At 50.9% G+C, this 23,252-nt stretch overlaps 6 protein-coding genes across 6 annotated transcripts; 3 read left to right on the forward strand and 3 right to left on the reverse strand.

Annotated features, from left to right (window-relative positions):
• Positions 1-847: 847 nt before the first annotated feature.
• Positions 848-3,306, reverse strand: BO87DRAFT_220226 (Pal1 family protein). Its single transcript, XM_025618681.1, has 4 exons — positions 2,889-3,306; positions 2,425-2,672; positions 1,920-2,355; positions 848-1,863 (listed from the first exon to the last, which is right to left on the reverse strand). The coding sequence occupies exons 1-4, from the start codon at positions 2,950-2,952 to the stop codon at positions 1,058-1,060; spliced, it is 1,554 nt and encodes a 517-aa protein (XP_025482529.1). The 5' UTR covers positions 2,953-3,306; the 3' UTR covers positions 848-1,057.
• Positions 3,307-7,066: 3,760 nt separating this feature from the next.
• BO87DRAFT_220253 (mediator of RNA polymerase II transcription subunit 31) lies at positions 7,067-7,862 on the forward strand. The gene is made up of 2 exons (XM_025618682.1): positions 7,067-7,123; positions 7,189-7,862. The coding sequence occupies exon 2, from the start codon at positions 7,246-7,248 to the stop codon at positions 7,699-7,701; it is 456 nt and encodes a 151-aa protein (XP_025482530.1). The 5' UTR covers positions 7,067-7,123; positions 7,189-7,245; the 3' UTR covers positions 7,702-7,862.
• Positions 7,863-9,113: 1,251 nt separating this feature from the next.
• On the forward strand, positions 9,114-12,613 carry BO87DRAFT_394705 (uncharacterized protein; the record flags this gene model as incomplete). Its single annotated transcript, XM_025625138.1, has 2 exons — positions 9,114-9,328; positions 9,397-12,613. The coding sequence occupies 2 exons, from the start codon at positions 9,114-9,116 to the stop codon at positions 12,611-12,613; spliced, it is 3,432 nt and encodes a 1,143-aa protein (XP_025482531.1).
• Positions 12,614-13,352: 739 nt separating this feature from the next.
• On the reverse strand, positions 13,353-14,717 carry BO87DRAFT_374104 (palmitoyl-protein thioesterase family protein). Its single transcript, XM_025622713.1, has one exon. It carries the CDS (start codon positions 14,574-14,576, stop codon positions 13,545-13,547), a length of 1,032 nt encoding a protein of 343 aa, XP_025482532.1. The 5' UTR covers positions 14,577-14,717; the 3' UTR covers positions 13,353-13,544.
• A 214-nt stretch (positions 14,718-14,931) lies between these two features.
• BO87DRAFT_394707 (uncharacterized protein) lies at positions 14,932-16,623 on the reverse strand (the record flags this gene model as incomplete). Its single annotated transcript, XM_025625139.1, has 2 exons — positions 14,932-16,372; positions 16,424-16,623. The coding sequence occupies 2 exons, from the start codon at positions 16,621-16,623 to the stop codon at positions 14,932-14,934; spliced, it is 1,641 nt and encodes a 546-aa protein (XP_025482533.1).
• A 3,934-nt stretch (positions 16,624-20,557) lies between these two features.
• BO87DRAFT_394708 (putative C2H2 finger domain protein) lies at positions 20,558-22,422 on the forward strand (the record flags this gene model as incomplete). The annotated part of the gene is made up of 3 exons (XM_025625140.1): positions 20,558-21,408; positions 21,466-21,735; positions 21,789-22,422. The coding sequence occupies 3 exons, from the start codon at positions 20,558-20,560 to the stop codon at positions 22,420-22,422; spliced, it is 1,755 nt and encodes a 584-aa protein (XP_025482534.1).
• Between the last annotated feature and the right edge of the window lie 830 nt (positions 22,423-23,252).

The following is a 23,252-nucleotide window of genomic DNA, read 5'->3' on the forward strand; positions in this document are numbered from 1 at the left end:
AAAATCAGTATCATACAGCAGTTAGATAGATACCTTTTTCTTTTCTTTTCTTTTTTTTTTTTTTTTTTCACAGATCAACATATCTCAGGCCATTGTTATTATACTACTTCGTAGGTAAGGTACTGGACTCCTAAGTTCATGAAATCGTTCGTGTATTAGACCTTAGTATATGAGTAGTAGTAGTAGTATTTTCTAAAAAGGTCTTGTAGAATTGTACTCATCATTACAACAATTATCAAACCAAAAGAAAACTTGCCGGTGATATTATTTAGTAATTTTGGTGTTTACTAAGTCTATCTTTCATCTCAGCTTCCAGAGTCTTCGGGTGGTGACGTTGTAATCATCTGAGAAAGGTGTCTTTTTGTGTGGCATTACATTATGAGTGCCATTGTCGACCTGGGCGGGATGCCGAGTCGGTTGGGTAATGTGCGAAGTTGTAAATGAGTGGATGAACTCCATTATGGCTACGGTGATATATAGACCCAAGAGGGCCGGCCAGTACAAGCATGGTAAGATATGTATTCAGCTGAAAGACACATTGCCTTCAAACAGCCCTAGTAGCAAACAAGAGAAGCACGAAACAGCAAAGCCCAGCCGGTCCCAACACAGGTCCGAATTCCCATGCATACAAGAGTAAATGCTCACTCAACGCCTTGTCCCTTCGCGTCCCGTACACCGTGTGGTTTACCAGTAAAAGAAACACCAACCACCCCTGTCACCGCCACGCCAACCCAATTGCATTGGAGTCGAGTACGCCGCTTTAGAGCGCGCTTAAACAGTCGCTCTTCATGAGCCTTGAGCAATGCGTCGGAAATCCCAAGGTAACGCTGCAGACGATAGAATTATCATATGTCGTTTACGCCAGCCTGCGATTCACGATGCTTTATCTCATCATATGCCTCATTTTGCCTATCTTCTATAGGAGATAGACGCTAAAGGGAGTGCAAGAGGGATGCTTCCAGAGCGGTTTCCATCTCTTCACACTTCCCTCGTCATCTGCGCCAAACACAAGCAACGGAGTTTAAGTACGACCGTTGATCCAGATCACTCAAATTACTCAGTCGTTGCTGATGCGCCGCTCAGGCCGGGGCTTTCTCAAACTCTTCATGCGGTTGATGAACCCGCCGCCGCCACCGCTGGGCTTGCCCTCATCGAAGCCGGCGTTGGAACGTTCGTTGGTGAACCTCCGCTCCAAACCGGTATTCTGCTTGGGGCTGCTAGAAGAACGGGCTCGTGTACCTGTGGTGCCACGTGATTCCTCGGACATGTTGATTTGGGCCCCCTTCTTGTCCCAAGCATCGTCATAATCCTGGAAGAAGGGGTTCTTCTCATTGGCGCGGATGGTTCCTATGTGACTAGAGCCAGTCGGCACACCTGGGGTGTAGGAGGACTCGGGAGAGACCACTCGGGGATTCGAGGGCTTGTTCATGCCCCGGAGTCTTTGGGCCAAACTCTTCTTGCGCTGCAAGCCTCCTCCGCTGGGACCAGCTCCACCGTTCTCGTTCCCGCTTCCACGGCGCTGAATGTCTGCCCGGCTAGCAGGGGCACCATCCAGAAATGTGCTAGTTCCCAGACCCATGCTCTCCGCTCCATGAACAGGTTCGATGCGAGTGGTGGGATCAAAGTTCGCAGTGTCGCTCTTGTTGTTACGAGGGTCAACGGCGGCGCTGGTAGAATAGTCATTGTAGCCTTCGTCCATGGTTCCGTGGAACAGGTTCAGATCAATGTTGGCATTGTTTGGCCCTGCGCCTCCAAGGGCCATATTGGCAGAGTCCTTGGGGAATGCCTGCATGGGTGCAGTGCGCAAGCCCTTGCGGTTACGGTTAGGATTGCAGGCATCGAACGGCCCATCGTGATGGAACACTACACAACCACTGTTAGCAAGCACCTCCGCCAGGTCGCAATGGGCTCCAACTCACTTCCAGTGCCATAGATACTGGTCACGTCCAGTTTATCGATAATGTCCATGTGGTAGTTGGACTTTTTGGATGAACGAGGCTTTCCATCCTTCGACTCCTTGCCGTCCTTTCCATCTCTATGGCGAGCCTCCCGCTCCCGGCGTCGTCGCTCACGACGGCGTCTCTCGTCCTCGGTATCCACAAGCTTGGGGGTTCGTTCCATGATCGACGACTCTGAGTTGCGACGAGGCCTCCGCTCTCTGTAGCCTGATCTTCCGCCACTGCTCGTCTTCGGGGGGTCGGCAAAGATGTCCAAGGGATCTTTGTCGCGACGTTCTGGGCGTTCCCTGGGCGGAGGTCCACGGTTCGTCGGGTATCCGTTGGGCGCAGGCTTGTCCGGGCGCGGCGGAGCTTGTCTGTAACCAGTGTTCTGGGGAGCAGGGTTTACGGAAAGGTTCTCCTATATCACGTAGTTCTAGGTCAGTTCGGCTGAGCGACGGTGGTCAGGGCTGCGAAGTGAGCATACAAAGAGTTCACGTGTGTTCGACGTCATGTCCTGTCTCTCGACCGGGGAGACCATGGTTGACCCTATCACGGGGGCGGACTGCGGCGACAGGGTGTCGTCGTCAAAGGGATTCGTAGAGACTCGGCGTTCAGATTGGCCACTGGCGGATGCGAAAGAGCTGGCGGAAGGCGACAGAGCACGATTCCGGAAGGGATTGTTGGAGCCCAGATTGACAGGGGCTGGGCCGAAAGCTTGTTGGACAGGAGAGCCTGTAGTCGAGCGGACGATAGATCAAGGTTAGTTTTTTCTGTTCCCTTTTCGCATGGGGAAGTACGGTCTGAAATAGAAAAGAAGGCGGCACAGGATAGATAACACTCTGACCAAGGAGCAGCCCCGCCAGAGGTGAAACGGCTGGGAGATAACAAAGAATCCTGGAAGGAGGACAGGCCCAGGGGGACAAAACAGGAATCAGCAAGATGACGCACCTGAGGGGCCCAGCGTCACGCCAGGTGGGTAGGCGTAGGTGGCAGGCTGTTGAGAGGCATACATGTTGCGAGTCCACGCAATGCGATGTCGAGATGGGAGTAGGTCAGAGGCGATGATTGGGGAATGAAGAAAGACAGCATAAAAAGACAGGAGTAAGTGGATGATCAGGAGGCCGAGACTGTGAATGCAGACGCCAGACTAGAGAGAGCTTAGGCGTATGCTGAAACGACGATGCCACGGGTGTCGGTCAGGGGCAAGGAGAAATAATTGGAGGGAGAGGGAGGGGACCGTTTAGTTTAGTTGGTACGGAGCGGCAAGTTGGACCGGTCTTTCAATTTAAGATTGCTTAATTCCACTTGAGGGGTGGAAAAGAAGAAGAGGAAGAAGAAGGAAAGGCTTGAAATTTTCTCCGGGTGAGATTAGAATGTTTGTTTGAACGAGGGAGGGATGGGTGTGTGGGGGGGAAGATAATTTGTAAAGAGAGGAAAACAGGGGAGTGAATTAACAAGGAGAGAAGAAGAGCGAGAGAGTATTTTAGTGTGAGGGAGGGAGAGGGAGAGGGAGAGAGACGGGGGAGAAGATGGAGCGGAGGGAAAGAGGGAGACAGAGAAAGCCGAGGGTGGGTTTAGTTACCGTACGGGCGGAGTAATTTAGTAGTTAGTAGTAGTAAGTAGTAAGTAACTTTAGCATCAAGTCATCAGTCCAGTTAAGTTTGGAGCAACGCACGGGGAAAAAAGGATAAAAACGAGAGGAGGAGGAGAGGAGCGAAGGAATGACGGGTGCCAATGAGGATCCAGAACCCCTTGGGGAAAATGATGGACGGAACCATTCGAGCTGCTGGAAAGAGGCAAAAGAAGGGCCCGGAGAGGCGATCGTCGACGCGGCAAAAGGAGGAAAGGAAGACACACAGAGAGAGAGAGAGAGAGAGAGAGAGAGAGAAAGAGGGAGGGGTGTGAGTGAGGGAATGACTCAATGGTCCAACCAAAGGAGATATTACTGGAAATGGAGTGGAGGTTTTTTTTTATTTTTATTTTCTTTAATTTTATCTTATTTTACTATTCGATGACTAGAATGAAAAAGAAGATACTATCAGTAATATTATACGGATATTATAAATAAAAGGTATCGACTCTTTCGATGGATGGAGGGGGAGAGATACTGCATAAATAATAAAAAGAAAATAAAAAAGAAGAGAAAGAAAGGGCAAAGTTCATCCTCATCATCTCTGGTTGCCCAGGAATCAGTCAATCAATCATCAATCATCAGCCACCACCATTTTTCTTCCCTCCTTCTGCCCACGCAAACTAACCGAGTCAATTTGACAGGCGACCCCAACTTTTTTTCTCAGGGGTTGGTCCGATCCTGTGCCTGAATTGTGGATTGATTTGCTTGGTTGCTGCTAGTACTCCATATTAATCATCTCATCTCATCTCCCAGATCCTCCCTTTATTTTTTATTTATTTTTTAATTTTATTTTTATTTCCTGCTTCTGCTCCTGCGACTGCTATCGATCTATTACTCCGTATACTACGCAAGACTATCCTCCGATCATATGCAGAATGGCCATGTACCTAGGCACAAATTAGACACAAAAGAAAAGCTGGGGTTCATGCGACTAGTAGGGATGCGGATGCAGGAAAAACATTTTGCAGCTCCATTCAATGGTTTTCCGGTCAGCAATCGGCCAACCGACCGAACAAACTAGTGACGAGCTTCGACTACTGCTGCCTGTACGTCTTGAGAGGAGAGACGGCATTAGACTAGATAGGAGGGAACCAAACGTTCTCATCTCCACAGGTTCCCTCTCGTGCCAGTCTTCACTGACCCCCTCCTCCCCCCCGAGAATAGAAACAAACATTGGCTTCTGCAGGACACGACAGACCCGACAAACAAACACACACCTTCTTCCTTCTACCACGTTCATCTGGACTCTCTCATTATTGTTGTTGTCATCATTCTCTCGCATGGCTTAGACGTTTGAGCCCTGATTTGATTTTGTTTCCTAAAATGGTACTGGAAAGTCTCAACAATCGTGCTCTTGCGTCAGCTCCTCCCTCAAGAATGCAAGCCCACCTGCTGCATCATCCATCCATTGTTATCCTTCCGATCGACACCGGCGGGCCTCCCACGATGAGGATGATCCCCCCCCCCCTTGGTCTTAGTCTTGGTCATGCTCATCCTCATCCATCTGCCGGTTAACCAGTTACCCAGTTAACTACCTACTCAATTCCAACTAGCTGCTGGGTTAATAATTACCGACTGTCTAACTAACTATTGAACCAACAATCCATCCCACCGGCATCTTACTAATTCCATCCACCTCTTGCTTGTGCTGCATGACCACTGCCTTGGCCACCCATTTGGTTCCTTACTTCCGCTCAATCCACCTTCTAAGTGAGGGTGGCTTGCGTATATAGGTTATAAATCCCGGAATCGCCCACTGTTTCCCCTTCCCTTGTTTTCCGGTCCGATCGCGTCCGGAATGCTGTCTTGTGTCTTGCCTGTCCGAGGCGGAGCAAGATGATGATGATGATGATGATGCAGCCATCCAGCCGGTGAGTTTTGCCTCGATCAAAACCGACGGAATACGACAGGTGGATGTCGCCACGGTACCGATGGAGTCGCACTCTCACTCGTGGCGCGCCTCTCTGTTACTGTGCAGCCTGTTGGCCCGCCCACCAGCAGCACTGCCAGCATACGTAGTACTACCATTCCATTCATTTTTTTTTTTTCGCGCATCAATTAAATCCACCATAGAAAAGGACTGGAATATATCCGGACTCCGCCGGCACAGCTGTCCGATCATCCTAGTCTTCGAACAGATGTCCGACCTGCAGCATAATTCCATATTGCTTTTCTCAGCCCTGGCCCGATCGTCCCGCGTCGTCTGGCTCCGATTTGTATCGGATTGACGGCTGCCGCTGGAACCACCACTACTATTGACTAGTTGATAGTATAGTAGTATCCAGTACACCATGACATTGTGACTGGATGCGTGTGTGCGTGGCGCAGCTGTGACCCATAGTAGTTTCGAAAGGCAGACAAAGTATTTCCAGAGCATCTAATGGCACAAATCCTGATTTCAATCAATATGGTCTCGACCAGAGTGTGTTGGGCCGGTTCGTAATGTCTTTCAACTCCCTCTGCACCCGGACTTGGTTTGACTGCCTACTGGATCTCATAGTTAGCGGCCTGTCCAATCTAGGCTTATCGTTTGGATCGACAAACAACGTCATCAAGCGGTTCAGTGTCACAAAGTACGGCAGCATGCATCGATAACCGGGCGAAGGTCTCGCTCTGGCCAAGCCAAAGAATGCTTAAGATGTCATCGGATTCCCGAACAGTCAGAGGTGGGCGAGGAAGGACCACCGTCCCCTCAGAGCTTATCTCCGATGTGTTTCATACCGCAATGTGGCTCGTTTGAACTCTGATGGATACTGTTCGGAGCCATTGAGGCAGATCGAGAGGACCCTCCATCACCCAGGTGAAAGGATTATTTGGCGATCTGATTCCGGCGCCAGTCTCATATAAATCGCCCGATGGCGCTAGTTTATCGTAACGGTCGTTTGACATTGAATGGCTGGGTCGGCGTCATCTAAATTCCGGTTTCAATTGACTAATGCTCCGTACAGCGACCAAATTGACTGATTGACTAATCACTTAAGACCTGCTTCTGATTCTAAGATATTCACCCAAAAAGTTACTAATGTAAACCATTGGCATTCTGCATGGATAATGGTATTTTCTAGGTCAGTCTAGTGTTTTCTAGCAGCTTTAGCCTGCAGCTGGGGGTGGATAGAGAGAAGTAAAAAGGCAAATCGTGACTATTGCCCGCTGTCAACCCACTATGTACTGTAGACACAGAAATGGCTTTCTTCTATTGATTCATGTGCAAGACCTAAATGTGGTCTGTAATCACTAAATACCAATGAAATCGAAGTAGTAATTCATGGCTCCAACCATGGCTCGGATAGTACTTCTAGAGTCAAGCTACACTATGCACCAGGATGAATGGCCAAACTGACACCCAGCAACTGGGTATCACATGATGGTAAGATGCCAGTAAAACATCTGAATCGATTACAATTCATCGAATGTGACTGCTGGCCAATACATCTAAGTGGGGAGGCACTAGTGGCTATAGAAGCCATCGACTATCAACCAAGATCAAAGTGAATTGGAGCTTGCCGCGTCGGTGGTGAGCCTGTCTTGGCAACCTCCAACTGGTCGCGCGGTCAGTTTGAATAGCTCCGACTCGTTGCAACCTACGCACCACCAACATCTTTCTCTACTTCAAAGTCTCAGTCACAGACTCCCTCGGTCCTCTGGCTCGTTCGAGAGCATCGTCGTCGCGTCATGGAGCAGCCACCCCCAACCGATCAACCACAACAGCCTCCGCCTCCGACCCTCACAAACCCTCGCTTCACCCTCGAGCTCGAGTTTGTGTCTTCTCTCGCCAATCCCTACTATCTGTCCCACCTCGCCGTGACATATCCGAATCTGCTGGGCATAAACAAGTCCGGTGATGAGAGCGACGTCAACAATGGTTCCGCAGACCCCGACGCGCAGGCATTTGCAGCTTACCTGGCCTACCTCTATTCCTACTGGAAGACCCCCGAATACGCCCAGTTCCTGACCCATCCCGGTGCCACTTTGCGGGCGCTACGACTACTGCAGGAGGAGAACTTCCGTCGCGACATCATTCGCCCCGACGTCATTGAAAGGCTAGCGGGGACCGATGTCGCCGCCGAACCCGTCGAAGCAGCTGCGGAGTCTGGAGAACAGGAGGGCGAACAAGCCAAAGCAAGCTAGGAATATGCGCAGTGACATTGGAAATAGCAGGAAACAGGCGTGCTGCACATTGGGCTCGATGTGGATTGGTTCGGTGGTCTGTCCGGGACGATGTCCTGCTCAAGCTCAGGCCACTGTCTTCTACTACTTGGCTGCGGAGAGGGGTAAAATTGAGACACAATATCAGAAGATCTGCACGGGGCATGGGCATGGGCATGGGCAATTTTTGTCGATATTGGGACACCTTGATGCACCGCGGTTTTATGCTGCAGTCCTAATGCAACCCCAGATGGTTCATGATCTCCCCGGAGTCATGTGTGACCGAGGTATCCCCTGATCGGCCATGGAACCGGCTCATTATTGGAGCTACCAAATATGCACCTCGACAAGCACTCCTCAGGATCATCGACATACTCGTCTCTGTTTAGCTGGGATTTCCGAGCTATTCCGGTTGAGATTGCTCGATGGAGTCCTGAGCGGGCCTGGCGCCGATGTAAGAGACGGAGGGAATATGCGCACCCTAGAGAGAAGTCAGGTGTACGACACGACAGGAAATACCCCAAGCATCCAACAAGTTCGTTTTACAAATGACTCTGTGATGCCCAGATTCTTCGCTCTCAAGCCATAGGAGGAGCAGCATCGGTCCCTGATATCCTGCCTATGACGTTGCCGTGGGGTTGTATTAGGTTGCAGGGGGGAAAACTCTCTTGGGTACCTGCTCTCTTGTAGATCGAGCATATAAGCCAATACTGATAGACCAATTCGAATGAAAGAAGAAGAATATATCATATCATATAGGAGAAAAAGCCTACGTAGGAAATATCAAATATAAAGTCCATATCTGTGACAATCAATCTGGTATAAGGGCAAATTCTGCGACCGCCTAACCGTGACGCGGCCGAAGCGGCGCGCCAGGCTGAATTTCCCGAGCAGGCCGTTGGTTCAATCTCGCCGCGGCAACCCAACACTAAACTTATCGCCATCCGCCAAAGAACCGGAGGGCGACACTTTTCGCTTCTGCCTCGCTTGCCAACCTCCGCGGTTGACAGTGTTCCTCTTTCTTCACTCAATCCCCCACCTCCTTGTTCAGGCTGGGTAACTACTAGTATCTCCGATGGATCAACCCCACCCGTGGTGATTGCAACTCGACCTGGAAGCCCTGTCCTCTCCTCTCCTCTCCTCTCCTTTCCTTTCTCCTTAAACCACGTTGGCCGTTGCCGCAACCCCGTTCACCCCCCAGTAAGGCCTTAGCGACGTGACACACCTTACTTCCTCATGGTCTTTTCTTGTTACAGATCCTTAATCAGTGCTTGAATATACTTTGCCTCCAGGTGACCGAAACGGTCACCGGATCTGCACCCTGTTTAATTACAACCGTTGAAAATCTGCAGTATACAGTCATCAGGTAATCGCCCTGCAAATCACTTTGCCCAATGGAGGGCGTACGCCAGTCATGTCGGCCAAAGCATCAGGTCTTGGTTCTGAAATGCTATCCACAATATCAGAAGGGGATTCCGGAAGTCAAGCCGAACCCGAGTGAACTTTCCTATCTGCTTTACTATGCGAGCACTCGTCGCAGCAAGCTGACCAAGGTCGGCGCTTTCCTGGAGAAACGGGCCGCTCGGGATGTCTGGCGCCGCAAGATAGGGTATGTTGTGAGGACTAGATACACTTGGGGGATCTCTGTGGATGACGGGCTGACATGTTTTGGTAAAGCAATGTACAGGTGACACTTCAGATTCTCACCGCGCTTATCGAGAAAGTGCCCCGCGACCTCCCCATCTACGCCCGCTCCGTGCTGACGGTAATTGAAACCGTCCTGCGCTCCCGTGATATAACAATCGTTGAAGACTCGATCGCGACCTTCGAAATGTTCTGCCGCCATCAGGATATGGCGGCGTTGTCGGCCGAACAGGACTTTGCGACACAATACCGCGAGGTTGTGCGGACGTATGCGAGCTTCGCTGAGGTGCATTCACCCCAGTTGGATCCTGCTTCTAGCGGCCCTGCGGCGATACGGTGGCGCAATGCGGGACTTCGTGCGATCAAGGGAGTGGTCAGTTCTGAGGCGGGCTTGGCTGCTGATGGTGGAGATTCGTTGAGGATCATATTGCCGGTCATTCTGGAGAATGTTTGCCACGGAGATGAGGATGTTATCCCGTCTTTGGAACAACAGCTTATGGAATCGGAGAAGAGTAGTGAAGCCGATCTTGCGCACCGGCGCCGAATCAGCAACGCTACCGTGCAGACTGTCGACACCGTGACTGGTGATCCGGCCTTGGCTTCTCAGTCCGCCGCTGATGCAGACAAGAAGGCGGAAATGGATGTGAGGCTGCTCGCTCTAAGCTGCCTTGAGCGCATTGTTGTTACTGGAAGCAGCCGCGGCCAAATCCGCGTGACCACAAAGGTTGTATTGGACTTCATGCTCCGCAGAAACCGAACCACCAGTTTGGGCTTGTCCTTAAACTCGCGTGATAGCTGGGCTACGTCGTTGATTGAACTGGTCGCGAAGTGGTGCCCGGTGCAGGTGCGGTTCATCATCTTGGTTGCCGCCATGGAGCTTCTATTCGATGTCAACCCTAGAGAGGAAGCCTTAGATGAACCTTTCATCATCGTTTACATGATTGACTGGTTGCTGAAGTCTCCTGTGAACATGATCGGTCTTAGCGTTATCGATATCCTTTTGGGTCTTCTGCAGCATATGTCGTTTTTGCTGTCGCCTGCGGGTTCGGAGAAGCAAGTCGAACTATCTGGGAAGAGAGCAGATTTGATCACTCTCTTCCAGCGGTGCATTGGAGACCTTACGACACATATCTACTATGGCGATCAAGTTGTAGATATGATTAGAGTCGTCCTGACTCGGATCAAGCCTTCATCCACCCACGAGCATCCTGCACAAGTTTCTAACGATTCTCCCGGAGCTGCTTCGCAGGCTGGCAGCTTAACTGGGGAGGCCAGTTCGATCGCCTTTTCTTCCACCACTGGACGGGTTGCCGCTCTTAGAGCTATCAAGAACATTCTGATGGTAGCAAATTCTCGGAATCCCGCAGCTGTATTTGGCGTGGAGTCCAGGAACCACGTCGGAATCCACGTCTGGGAAGGGACGCAGTGGTTGTTGCAGGAACGTCAAGGCGATGCGCGTTACGCGTATGCTGATGCGTTACTGTCTTGGTTGAAGCTGGAAACTAATCAGAGCGACTTGACCGTCAAGGATAAGCACGCAAAACCCTCAATTCCCAAAGGGGAACTAACGGAGGTCGGTGAGAGGACTGGAAAGCGATCAGTGTCTACGGCGATGCAGAGAGAGAAGGCCGCCATCGCAGCTCAATTCAACTTCCTCCGAATGCTCCACCTGACTATTTATGACATTGCGCTCGAGAGCCCGACTAGCGTTCCTGAAATCAGGTTGCTTCATTTGATCTTGGCCAGCCTTGTTGATAAGCTCGGGGTCAACGCCGCCCGTTTTGGACTGCCTATGGTGTTGAAGCTTCAAGAAGATATGAACAGCGCTCCAAGCCTGGCTTCCGGATCTGCCAAGGTCAATATCGGCAGCTTGGTGTATGGATATCTGTGGGCCTTGTCCGAGCGATTTGAGCTGGGATCGACAGAAGTAGGCCAGGCCATTCAAGGAGAGATCTCCAAGAGGCAACAGCTTGGCCTTTGGCTGGACCCTATCCGCTTGCCCGCTGCTGATCTCAACCATATCTTACAAGGTGGAGATCACCCTGCCACCACCGGTAACACCACGAACACTGATCAGATGACTCCCTTCATCGCCGACGTTGAGCACCTTGTTCGTGGCATCGAAGATGCATACAACCATGCCGCGCTCGTCTCTTCTCACAGCCCTCCGGGCTCCCCAACGCGCAGCTTCACTATGCCTATCCTGGGACACGGATCGGTTTCAGCTCCGCGCGGTGATCTTCTTCCTCCACTCGTTAGGGAGCAGATGCTTTCGGCATGGTCCCGAGAATCATGCCTTGCAGCCGCGGAGCGGGAGAGGACCGAAGCATTGTCCCTCAATGGCTCCAAGGTCGGAACAATGGCGATGCGCAGTCACATTTATTTGAATGGCGCCGACGGCAGTTCGCCATCGACTACCTCGCCTCCATCCGCGCAGCAAAGTGCAGCCGGACTGCACAACTCGCGGCGGATGAGCGTCCCCGAATCTGCCCGGGGGCACGTTCAGAGCATCAGCAGGGAGTCTCCGGTTCATATCAACGACCTGCGTCGTGTTCTTTCCATCAACGATCAGGACAAGATGCGCCGGTTGAGCCCGCTCCGTGGTCGACTGGATGCTTCCAACCGCAGCGTGGTCTCGTCTAGCAGCGAGAGCATGGTCAGCGGTTATTCCTTGTCCGAAATTGACGGAGACGGAGCTTCGATCAGACCCCAGTCGACTAGGGATGGACACGGTCTTCCGGACGGCGACGGTATGGTGACCCCCAAAGCTTCCGCCTTAGGATATACAGAGAATGGTCAGGCCTACTTCATGGCCGCAGACGATATTCCCCCTGTGCCACCGATTCCCCCGTCCTTGTCGGTCACCGGGGGCATGTCGAACGACTCGCAGCGATCCCTGGCGTCAGAGCGACCATCCACTGCACCAGGGCCGCGTCGGCTGCCAACAGCAAACGGCAAGCCCGGCACACCTGCCGCGCCTCACCACGGCAAATCCCTCAACAAGCACAAGAGCCGGTCCAGCACGGGTCTCGCAGCTGCAGCGGCTGATGGTGACTACTCAAGAGGCCATGTCTACGACGGGGTGCCAGACCTGTCCGAGCCAACGGACAGTGCCCAGCGCCGTGACGTGCAGAACCTTCTGAACGGGTTCTTGTCCCCGGCACATGCAGAGTCGCAGTCGCGCCCCGGCAGGCCCCGTGGTGCTTCTCGACGGGGCATTACTGGAGGAATCGGCCGTCCGCCTTACTGATGATGTATCCTCCTTAGAAGAACTACTCTCCTTCATACACTTTTCTTTCCTATTTCCGACTATTGCATTTGCATTACTTACTTCCATCCATCCGGGTCTTCCACCAGGTTGTTCGAGTCATGATCGTCGAGGCCCATGATATATCCCAACTTTTCACCTGCTTTCAACAACATTCTTTTCCTTTTCTTCCTTTCTGAACATTCCATTTCCTGTGCCGAATATCTGGGCCACCAATTACTATCTACCCTTTTTTCCTTTGTTGTTACTTACTACTACCACCACTTATATGTCTGTCTCACTATCTATTACCACGCGCATGCGTCAGTATGGATGATGCATCGTCTATTTATGCATGATCATTAATAATGCCGTACTGCGATGTGGATTAAACTGACGGACTGTGCTCGATTGATTGATTGATTGCTTGATAGAGCTGTACTGCGTACACTACTTATTTACTACATGCGGTATTTCTGTTATGTTATTTGTTGTTATTGCTATCACTGGCTACTGTATCTTTTCCCTTATTTCGTTTTGGATATTACCTGCTGCTGACAATCCATTTACTTGTTTCTTTATTAGCTTAGCTTTTCATGTTCGTTTCCAGTGGGTTCCTTCTCTGGCTGTGATGATATCCCGATGTAAGCATATAATGGATTGCAGCTTAGTGCCAGTGTGCATTTGCATGTATTTAATAGTACCATCATTGCATTAGTGCTACTAGAGTAGTAGTGAAGTAAAAGTATAGAATAGAATTAGCGAAAGCGAAGAGTCGGAATTGAAGACAATCTGAACCAACCAAGGCTGGGTATAATATATAATATTACTCCGTAGTAGCGCCGTAACTCTTCCCCTCTACCATGATCATCATTTCCCTCAAGGAAAGAAAAGCAAAGCAAAGCGAAAGAAGAAAGAATCAAATCAACCAATCTTAGTAATAACCTCCCTGGCTCACCAACCTCACCCTCTCATCAATTTCGACCTCATCATCAGGAATCTCCACCTCGATGGGTCCCAAAAACTCTCTAAAAATGTCCAGCAGCTCCTCCTCATCGAACTCCATATGCCCGCCCTTAAGCGTCCTAAACACCAATCCACCCCGTTCATCCAATTCCCTCAACCCGATCCAATCTTCCTTGTAGATACTCCTCTCCCTGACTCCTACCACACCGCCAGATTCTCCATCTACTTCTCCAAACCAACTTGATTCCTTCGGTACCACCATTCGGTCCTTCTCGAACATGTACATGACAAACTTCTCCAATTTGCCTAGATTCTCCTTGTACGTTTCATTCTTCACCACCCGCTCGTTGTTCACGTCCGCCAGGAAATTGCTATGCTTGAGGTACTCCTCCATTTCGCTGGGTTCGGGGTCGCGGAAATACTGCGCGGGGACGAGCCGGCCCTGCACGAAGGTTGACCATCGGCCGGAGCGGAGGAGGGCTTCCGCCCCCCGGCAGATGAAGTCGTTCCAGGCGCAGGATTGGAATTGAGAGATGCCGTTGTGTTGGCTGCCCAGGGTGATGAGCGTGCGGACGGGCGGAGCGTTGCAGCGTTCGATGTAGCCGCGCAGGAATTGCCCGCCTTGGGAGAAGCCCAGGGCGTTGATGGCGGGAGCGGTGGAGAGGATGGGGTCTTGGAGGAGTTGGGAGCAGACGGAGGCGATTTGCTCTGTGAGGTTGCCTAGGAAGGTTGCTTGGCGGTCGCCGGCGCTGGTGGGGGAGAGGTGGATTAGGTAGGTGTAGGTTCCCGGGTTGGCGTCTTCGGCGACTTTGATTAGGTGTTGCAGCGAGGGGCTCTGGTATTGGTCGCCGAGGCCGTGCCAGATTACGAGGGGGAGGGCGCGGAGCTCGGTTGTGGTGTTGGTTGTGCTGGTGGTTTTGGTTTGGAGTTGGTGGGTTGGGTGGGCGGTTGTGAAGGGGAGGAGGGGGAGGAGGGTGAGGAGTGGTGTTAGGGGACGCATTTTGTGGTCACGGCGTGAGATGGAGCTCAGTAGTTGTAGGTGGGAGGAGGATAAGATGAAGGTTGAGATGGATGTATAGTATTGGTGTTGGTGTTGTTGTTGTACCTGCGGAGATGCGGAGACAGGTGGATGTCACGTTGTCGGGGCTGGCTTCCGGTGCCTGACGTAAGATTGGCATGTGACTGACGATTTAACGGGTCACTATGGAACTCCTTATTATCTTGAGTGCTTTATAGCTACTCAATTCCTACCAATGCTCAATGGATAAACGTAGAGCAGTGACATGCTTATCACGCCGTGTAGTACAAGTGGTCATAAGATGGTGTCCTGTTGAGTTAGGCTCATGTACCTGGACCTAGTTGTATAAACTACGTCGATTGGTCCATTCTTGGGCGGGCCGATCCTCTGGGTGCCTCCAAGGAAACACCCGTTCTGGTCCTGCTGTTCTTGAAAGAGTGGCGCATGCTTGATCAATGTATATTCTAGCGGCCCTTGGCGTTACGGTAGGCTTGCTGAGTTTGACCGTATTCGGTGAGAATGTAAAGTCATCTGGTCGGCGGAGATTTGTCTCGAACGGATAGTTATCCGTTGATATATAATTGTTAGCTTCACGAAACGTGGTGGCAGAACATGTGAAGTCGTGTTGAGCCTGCTGTTTTTCGTGCTCAACTTGCTTAGTAGCGAATAGACTACCATCAAGATCGACAGCCTGGCCAAAGATTGTCAGAGGGGGTGTGGTCGGTTTTCTTGATAGAGGAGCGAGGCTGGTGCTTCCTAATGTAGATTCACTGGGCACCTTATCAAGCTGTCCCTTATCTGTCCTTTGTGATATAAATCGTTGTATGTTGTGGCGCGTCTCTGGGAGCCAACCATAACTGGAGTGATTCAATATCGATGAAGTGCTTATGGACTCTTGCTCAGATATCTGCCGTCTACTGTCATTTGCAGTTGGTGAAGATAGTTCAGGGTTCAAAAGGCTCTGAGAAAATTGATGAGCGGTTGAGTAACCGTCTTTTTCCAGGGATGTGCCATAAGCTGCCTTCATCCATTCCTCTTCGGCAAGAATCTGGTCATCTATCGTGAATCGTCGCCTGATCGGAGTCCCTACTTCTTGAACCTTTGGGCTAGTGTCTGCTGACTGTAGAGGTTCTGAACCTGTAACCTGGAACTGCTCCTTGCCAGTAGAATTGTCAACAGACTGATCCGAGCCCCGGACTATGGAATTTCCCCGGGTGAACAATCCTCTATCAGAGGACGACACAGATAAAGGGGAGATGCTTGAAGAGTCTAGAATCCAAGACCTGTCACCGACTGAGCTCCTAACGCCGACGTTCTCACAGACATACTCATGCCCAAGTGGCTTTGGCGTTGTGGGAGGGGACTCCTGGTCCAGAAGCATTGACTGCGATGTAGCATCAGTTGGTGGGCCATGGAACCCCGGATACTTAGCTCCAACAGGTTGGCCATTGATTCTTATGTCCAGGTCTTGTATGCTCTCCTCTGACTCTGCACCTCTGCGATGCTTGGGGCGGTAGGTAAGCTTTGGACGCAGGACAGAAGACCCCAGCCTCTCACGGTCATCATTCGTTATTTTTCTCCGCCTCCCAAATTTCTGTAAAGCTTCTACTGGAGGGAATAGCACCGTGAGTGGCCGCGCTGCTGCAACCGATGCCCAGTTAGCCTTCTCTAGCAGTTTATGCTTAATCCGTGCTAAGTCTTGAGCTGCTTGTGAGGACTCCTGTACGGTCGGTACGAGACGTGGTTTCTTAGCGGGGTAGGAGAGAGAGGAACTATGACTAGACTTGATCGTAACTTAGCATCAAGAACTAACGGATCCACGGACGTACTCTACCTGCTGGCTCGGGTGATGCTTTGGCTTGTTGTTGCATGGTTCTCTAGCTCGAATGCCTTCGAGGCAGATCTTCCTATTTAGGGAAGTCGTGAAAGAATCTTTCGTCTCTGCTGTTCTTGACCTCTTGAAATTTTGCTTTCTGTTTCCTGTATTGTTGCTCGAGTGTCGTCGAAGACGACCTCCGATCCAGTTCATGTTGCGGTAACTCTGCAAATATGGCATGATGACCTGAGGAATCTTCTACAGAGATACGAGGGAGGGTATGTAACGGCGTGAGGAATGAGCATCATGTGATGTATGATGAATACACAGGTAAGGTCAAAAAGCATCGACTTGTCAAGTTTACGGTAGTATAGTATCACTACGAGTGTGGTATTGGGACCGAGGACCAGGCCGCCAACACAACAATAGCTACATCGGGAACTGGACACAATTGGAAATAATTGATTATGCTTGTGACCTAGGGAGCTTTCATAATCGTTGATTGTGCCTAAGCAGCTACGTTTGGCAAACGCATTCATCGAGATTTCAAGTGAGTGCGCGTATAGGAGCCGGAAGGAGGTCGTCAAGGTATCACAACGCATTCTCTGATGAGGCAGCATAATGTGTATAGCGACCCAGAGTACAGCGTTATGATCAGATTATGTGATCTTATTTATGTGCAAGACAAATTGGACAACTTACCACATGAGGTATGGTGAAGTCCATCGACTAGCATCATTAGGACTCTCGTCTAAGCAAGACATCTGGAAACGGCTCGGCCCGGCAAACGACCCAGGTCACTACCGTAGAACTTGGGCGTCACTAATTTAGCTTCATCTTGGATCATCGGAACCTCGGCTTGAGTGGGGGTGCAATCCGTGCAAACATATCACGTGCATAATTCGCTTCGGCGGCTCTTAAAATATCTTCCCACATGCCAAATTCTTTTCCCTTTCTTCTTGACACCACGCAGACGACAACGGACACGCCAGAGGTGGCAAAGATGGTGCCTGCATCATCTTATTTGCTTGCTCGGAAGCAGACATGAGAAGTTCATTTGCCTTGCTTTGATTTAGGCGGGTTTCTGAAACTGTTTCGTGTCAGCGATGCGCCCAGCTGGCAGCCTCGTCGCACAGGGTTCCTGGCGAGGTCTGCGCGCCGTCTAGCTTTCTTTTCGTCTCTTTTCCAATTTTTTACGACTCCCCCTTTTCTGGGCCTTCCAGGCAACAGGTAAGCGCAGCGCTTTTTTCTTTTTCTACCCCTTTTCTACATGGGTGTCACTGGGGGCTATTTGCCCACAATGATGAACACCATACCAATAAGCATAGTTCACCTGAGATCTTCGGATTGTTGAACGAAAACTGTATACCATCTTTCACCTTTATCTGATACACACCCATTGTTGCGTCATTGTCTGCTATTCAAATTGGAATATCGTTCGAGAACCAATCGCTGACATTGCATGCTTTAGGATGCCTAGAACTGAACGGTGCGGGATTATACGGCGTAGAACGGGATACCCATAATTTAGAATTTTAATTTGAGAGAGAGCGGGATTATTGAAATTGTGATGAATCCAATCCAACCCTGATTATTGAACTTCCAGCTTATTCTGAGACAAGCGTAAAAAGAAACTTCCCGGCAGTCCCGTAATTAAATCCATCACATTGCTGCCCAACTTCCCGTGGTGTCAAGTCTTGCTTGCGCCGGTGGATGAAGCCCGGAGTGCAGCTGTCAACTAATATCCGGAAGAAGGATGTGAGGTTCCTCATCATGAAACGTAGCAAACATGTCAGTCAAACTGGATGGCACAACCCCTCCCCCTCCTTTTCTTTCGCAGCAAGCGGCGAGATTGGGCGAAGCGAGCCGCTGTGGCATGAAGCAACACGCTGTCCCGGGGAAGGAGGGGCAATTGTCAATTATGTGCAGTAGCTGCGACAAGCGAGATCCCTGTTCCGCGAGATGTAGGAGGGGATTGACGTGGTGGGCATCATAGCCAGAGGATGAAGCCAAAGTTGGCATCCTTTCACGAGGGAAAGCGGGGCCGCCGAGGAAATGCCGATGACTGGCTGGCAGGTACAGGGATAGCCCTGCACGCGACAAACCACGGGGAACGCTCAGGAAAGGCTCGGCGCCAATCATTTAGGATTGCCAATCCTGCCGGCTGAGGGGCTTTGCTGCCGGTGATGCAACACTGCAGCCCATCTTCTCCTTGGCCGCCAATCATACTTCTTGGATAGGTGGAGGACGGGTGAGGCCCGCCTCACCGCTAGATTGAGCAATTGCCCGGGTGGTGCCGTTGCCAAATGATACCTTTAGATACATCCACCCACCGGCCACGTCAAGCCCCTCCATGATGAGTGACTTCCGAAAATCATTGGCAGAGAGGGACCGGACAACACCACCTGGCGCTGCACCACTATCACCGCCATGTCTCGCAGCGCCAAATCATCATGCTCGATACGGCCAGTGAGGCAGCCGGCTGCAGCAAGCATGCACCTCCGGCACACGCTTGGACGCACCGTCTCCTCCGATAGCCCCCCACGCCTGGCCTCCTGAACGAGACTCCAGCCGGTTCCCTCGCCTCTAAAAGGCCGTCCTTTCCCCTCCAGATGGAATTCTTCTCGACCTTTCCTATTCTCCTCATCATCATCACACCAGACTCAAAGAAGAAATCCGAACTTTGCCCACTCTTGATACCCAACGAACCCAAGATACCCCTTTTTTACTTTCCATTGATCTTCTCTTACTCCACACACACACACACACACACACACACACAATCAACACTTCCAAAACACACTACCCCTCCATTCTACTTCTGCTAGATTTGTCACAGTCAAATCAGCTCTTGCCTACTACTATCCCATCATCTCCACCTGCTCTCAAGGCTTGAACTACTACTTGCTTGACTCTTTTGTTCTTTCTCTGTTCCTTCAAGTGTCCAATCCGTGGATCTTGGAAAAGAAAAGAAACTACTTGCCCTCCCCTCCTGGCTAGATCAACCCTTGAACTGCCCTTCTGGAAACCCAGTCCGTATCCTGGATAGGATTTGCTTGCTTTGTTTTGTTTTTCGCTCCTCCCAGGCTTTAGTCTGAGTATACGGCAACACAATAACAGGTAGTCCCCTCATCACTCTCCTTTTGTCTGCTTGCTTTGATTCTGCTTTTCTTTCTCTTGCTTTTGTCCCTTTCTGCGATTGTTTGCATTTCGAAACCCCTGGATCCGCTTTTATCGACGATCTTTCAACGACAGCAGCACTATAGAGGATCCCTGGACTCTTGAATCTCTTTGCTTCCGCTGGATTCTTCCGTCGAAGCGACGGATTGACGAAAATATGTGACCATGGAATTCATTTGCTTGTCCACCGCAGCCGCTGTGTGACTGGACACTCTTGAGTGTTGTTTAATGTTGCACACTCAATTTTCGATTACCCCTGGACTTATCCTTTCTGCCTGGAACCACGGATCTCTCCTCACTAAGCCTAGTGGGAATTTGGACATTTGCCTTGGACCCCTTTTTTGTTGGCCTGTTTTCTCCGTTCCCGATTTGGATTTCCCACCGTTCTGGATTAGAAGCCGTCTCTGGAAATAGCAATCACACAATGAACTGTGACCTTGGATTTTTCGATCAAAACATCACTGGCTTTCGACACTTAATGGACTGAACCGTTGATCAACTTATGTGTTGCATCTTATCACTTGATACCCTTTTGTAGTCTGGATCCCTGGATGGATACCTTAACCGAGACTAGACGACCCGATCTACTGCAGCTGCAGCTTTGACGCCGGAAACAAGCACCACGGACTTGTTGCCACTTTTGCCGATCGCTTTACTGGTTATGACCTCAGATATTTCCTGGATTAACAACAGTGCACCCCTTCTCATGGACCAAGCGGTAACCTCCCTGGATTGATCTACACACGACATCCTCTTGGTTGGTGTGCCTCGACCTTAAAGCTTGCATGAATGATTTATCTGACTGATTATAGGCCCTTTTACGCAACATGGATCCCAGATGCAGACCATCGTTCACTTTCTGTCATTGTTTCAACAGCGATTAGGTGTAGATGTACTGACTCTTAGTTACTTTCTAGTGCTTGCCATTTGTTTTCCAGCTTGTCTGGTATTAGAACACCCACACACAATGTCCACCAAGATCAAGAACGACCCAGAGAACATGTCTTTGTCCCAGTCATCTTTGCACACTATGGACCACTTGTCTCAGCCGAGACAAAACCAAATGATCCCAGGGATCCCCAACATGGCCTCCAGAGGAATCCAGGATGATGAACTTTCGAGCCAGGACAATTTCTCCTTGTGTTCAAGCACACACCCCAACCACGGGACCCCCAATGACTTGAAGGGGTGGTCTCTGAGCGACGTGGATGCACTTGACAGTGGTGCGATGTCCAAACCAGAGTCCCCGGAAGTCCAGATGCTCTCTTTCTCTTTCTCTCAGCAACTGCTGCCATCGACCGTTGGCCCTAGTGATGTAATGTATCATCACGCCGGATCCGATTTCTCAGGCATCCAGGATGTGACTGAGCAAAATGACCTGGATTTCTCCCATGCACATGACTTCAACCACTACTCCTCATTGGTTGACCTCTCTGCCTTTGATAATGAAGTTTATGGCCAGAATGGTACCCAGTCCTCTTGCACTCCTGATGATACTCTCTCCAGCCACAGCTCTCATGCGGATGACGGCCACCTGGCCGGCAATGAGGCGTGGAACTCGATGAACTACCACGGATCATCCATGGATCAGTATACCACCGGCATGTTCCAATCAGTGCCTGTTTCTCCCCCCTTGTCTGACGCCAGTAATGATGTTTCTGTTACTTCTTGCTCTGCCTCTGGATACCCCACCTTCATGAGCCATGAAGATGCTATGCTCAAAGATGTTACAACCACTCCCGTTGGAAGCCATGGAATCAACCTAGGAGACCCATTGTTCCCCCTCACTCCCCCCTTGAGTGAGCAGGACCCCAACAGGTTAGTATTTCTCTATCGCATTTGCAGCTGTGAGCAGCCGATTCTGACCCCCAACAGAACCATTCGGGCAACCAAGAATGCACGTAGGCCAGCCCTGCAGACTTCCATGTCCCAGACCCAGGTCAAGCAGGATCCTGAATTTTTCCCACCCCTGCCCGTCAAGGAAACGCTCCGCCAGAAAGCCAAGGAGGGCTCTGATCTCCGGAACCCCCGGGATCACCCTTACTACTCCCTGCCCACCCACAGTGATGGAAAGTACTACTGCCCCTTTGCCAACGGAGAGAAGCCTTGCAACCACCCCCCGACTACTCAGAAGTGTGCCTATCAGTAAGTCAAACCCCCAACGCTTCGATGAAGCATCGAAACTAATCGTGCAACAGCAAATACTTGGACTCCCACTTGAAGCCCTACCGCTGCAAGGTGGCCGCCTGCATGGATGCCCAGCTGCAGTTCTCTTCGAACGCATGCCTTTTCCGCCACGAGCGCGAAGCCCATGGATTCCACGGTCACGGAGATAACCCCCACCTGTGCCTGTTTGAGGGTTGTGACAGGTCGGTGCCCGGCTACGGATTCCCCCGCAGGTGGAATCTGTTCGACCACATGAGACGTGTGCACGACTTTGCCTCTTCGGACAGGCACAGCTCCCCGGATGCTTCCCCTACCACTGGACCGGCCAAGAAGAAGGAGACGGGCGGACGCAAGCGTAGAGTTGCTGGGGTCACTGGCGCCCCCACCATGAAGCGCACTCGTTCCACCCAGTCCCAGACCAACCCTCTCAAGGCTGCCCAGCAGACTTCTGCTCACCACAACCAGAGACTCCAGAATGCGGAGAGAAACTACTACAACTGCCGGTCCCGGCTGCTTGAGGAGCTCACCAACATCACGCCCCAGGATTCTTCCATGCATGAGAAGGTCAATGCCAGCCTTCAGGAGCTCATTACCCTTGGACTCAACTACCGCCACATTGAAGCCAGCCAGGCTGCGGCTCAGATCGCTCACGGTCTCCCTGCTTGAATGCTTTACTGAGACGATCATTTGAAGTCTTTTTTAAAATTTGTCTTCCCAGGCATCGCCGAGTGCTGGATGGTTCTCATAGGAAGGATCTCATGGTAACGGGAAAGAGCCGTGATGGATAGAAGTTTCACGGAAAGCGTCCGTGAAAGATCATTCTCTGACCATCGGTTGGATTTCTTATTTCATTCCAAAGGATCCTTGGCCTCCTGCAGCTGCCCGGAGAGCTCCCCGCTCCAGCCACAGTGTGTCCACGACGCATCTCGCGGCTTCACCCTCGGTGATGCGGATCTGATCCCATCATCTAGAGGGTTATCTTCTAGACCATTACCGGACTCACTACGGTGTAGGTTGGTATGGTGGAAGCATTGATCGGGGACGACAGCTCTGGGCGGTCGGATAGGAGATGCCTCCTAAGTCCTTCATCATTGTCTTGTGACAGTTTACGTTTCATGTACGCGCAGCTTGCTGCGCATGGTTCTGTAAAAACCCTTTATTCAATTTCTGTGTATCTTCTTGCTTTTGGGCGTGGTTTTGCTTGCTACTTTTTCGGTATCGATGCGAAGCATCGACCTTCATCTCGGGCCTATGTTTGAAAGAGGTCGACCAGAGAGAAGAAAAAAAGATGGGAACGGGGCGAATTGGAAATACAGGGATGATGGTTTTGTATATGGGATTTTGGGATTTGGATATGGATATAGATGACGGGTTTTTCGTTCATGTATAGGTGCAGGTCGTGGAACAGGAGGCCTGCCATTATTTTATGTATTGGGAGTTCATACGTGCATTTTGTCCTGTGAATATTCTTTGTTTCTCCTGCACCTGTTTTTTGT

Source organism: Aspergillus neoniger, assembly GCF_003184625.1.
Source record: "Aspergillus neoniger CBS 115656 unplaced genomic scaffold BO87scaffold_7, whole genome shotgun sequence".
In the NCBI taxonomy this organism is placed as follows: Eukaryota; Fungi; Ascomycota; class Eurotiomycetes; order Eurotiales; family Aspergillaceae; genus Aspergillus; species Aspergillus neoniger.

Bases quoted from the DNA above. Each gene is read 5' to 3' on its own strand.
- BO87DRAFT_220226 (XM_025618681.1), bottom strand. From the start codon at position 2,952: ATGTATGCCTCTCAACAGCCTGCCACCTACGCCTACCCACCTGGCGTG. The intron at 2,673-2,888 runs GTGCGTCATCTT...GCTCGACTACAG, and splicing joins CGTGACGCTGGGCCCCTCAG to GCTCTCCTGTCCAACAAGCT. The intron at 1,864-1,919 runs GTGAGTTGGAGC...GTGGTTGTGTAG, and splicing joins CAGTATCTATGGCACTGGAA to TGTTCCATCACGATGGGCCG.
- BO87DRAFT_220253 (XM_025618682.1), top strand. From the start codon at position 7,246: ATGGAGCAGCCACCCCCAACCGATCAACCACAACAGCCTCCGCCTCCG.
- BO87DRAFT_374104 (XM_025622713.1), bottom strand. From the start codon at position 14,576: ATGCGTCCCCTAACACCACTCCTCACCCTCCTCCCCCTCCTCCCCTTC.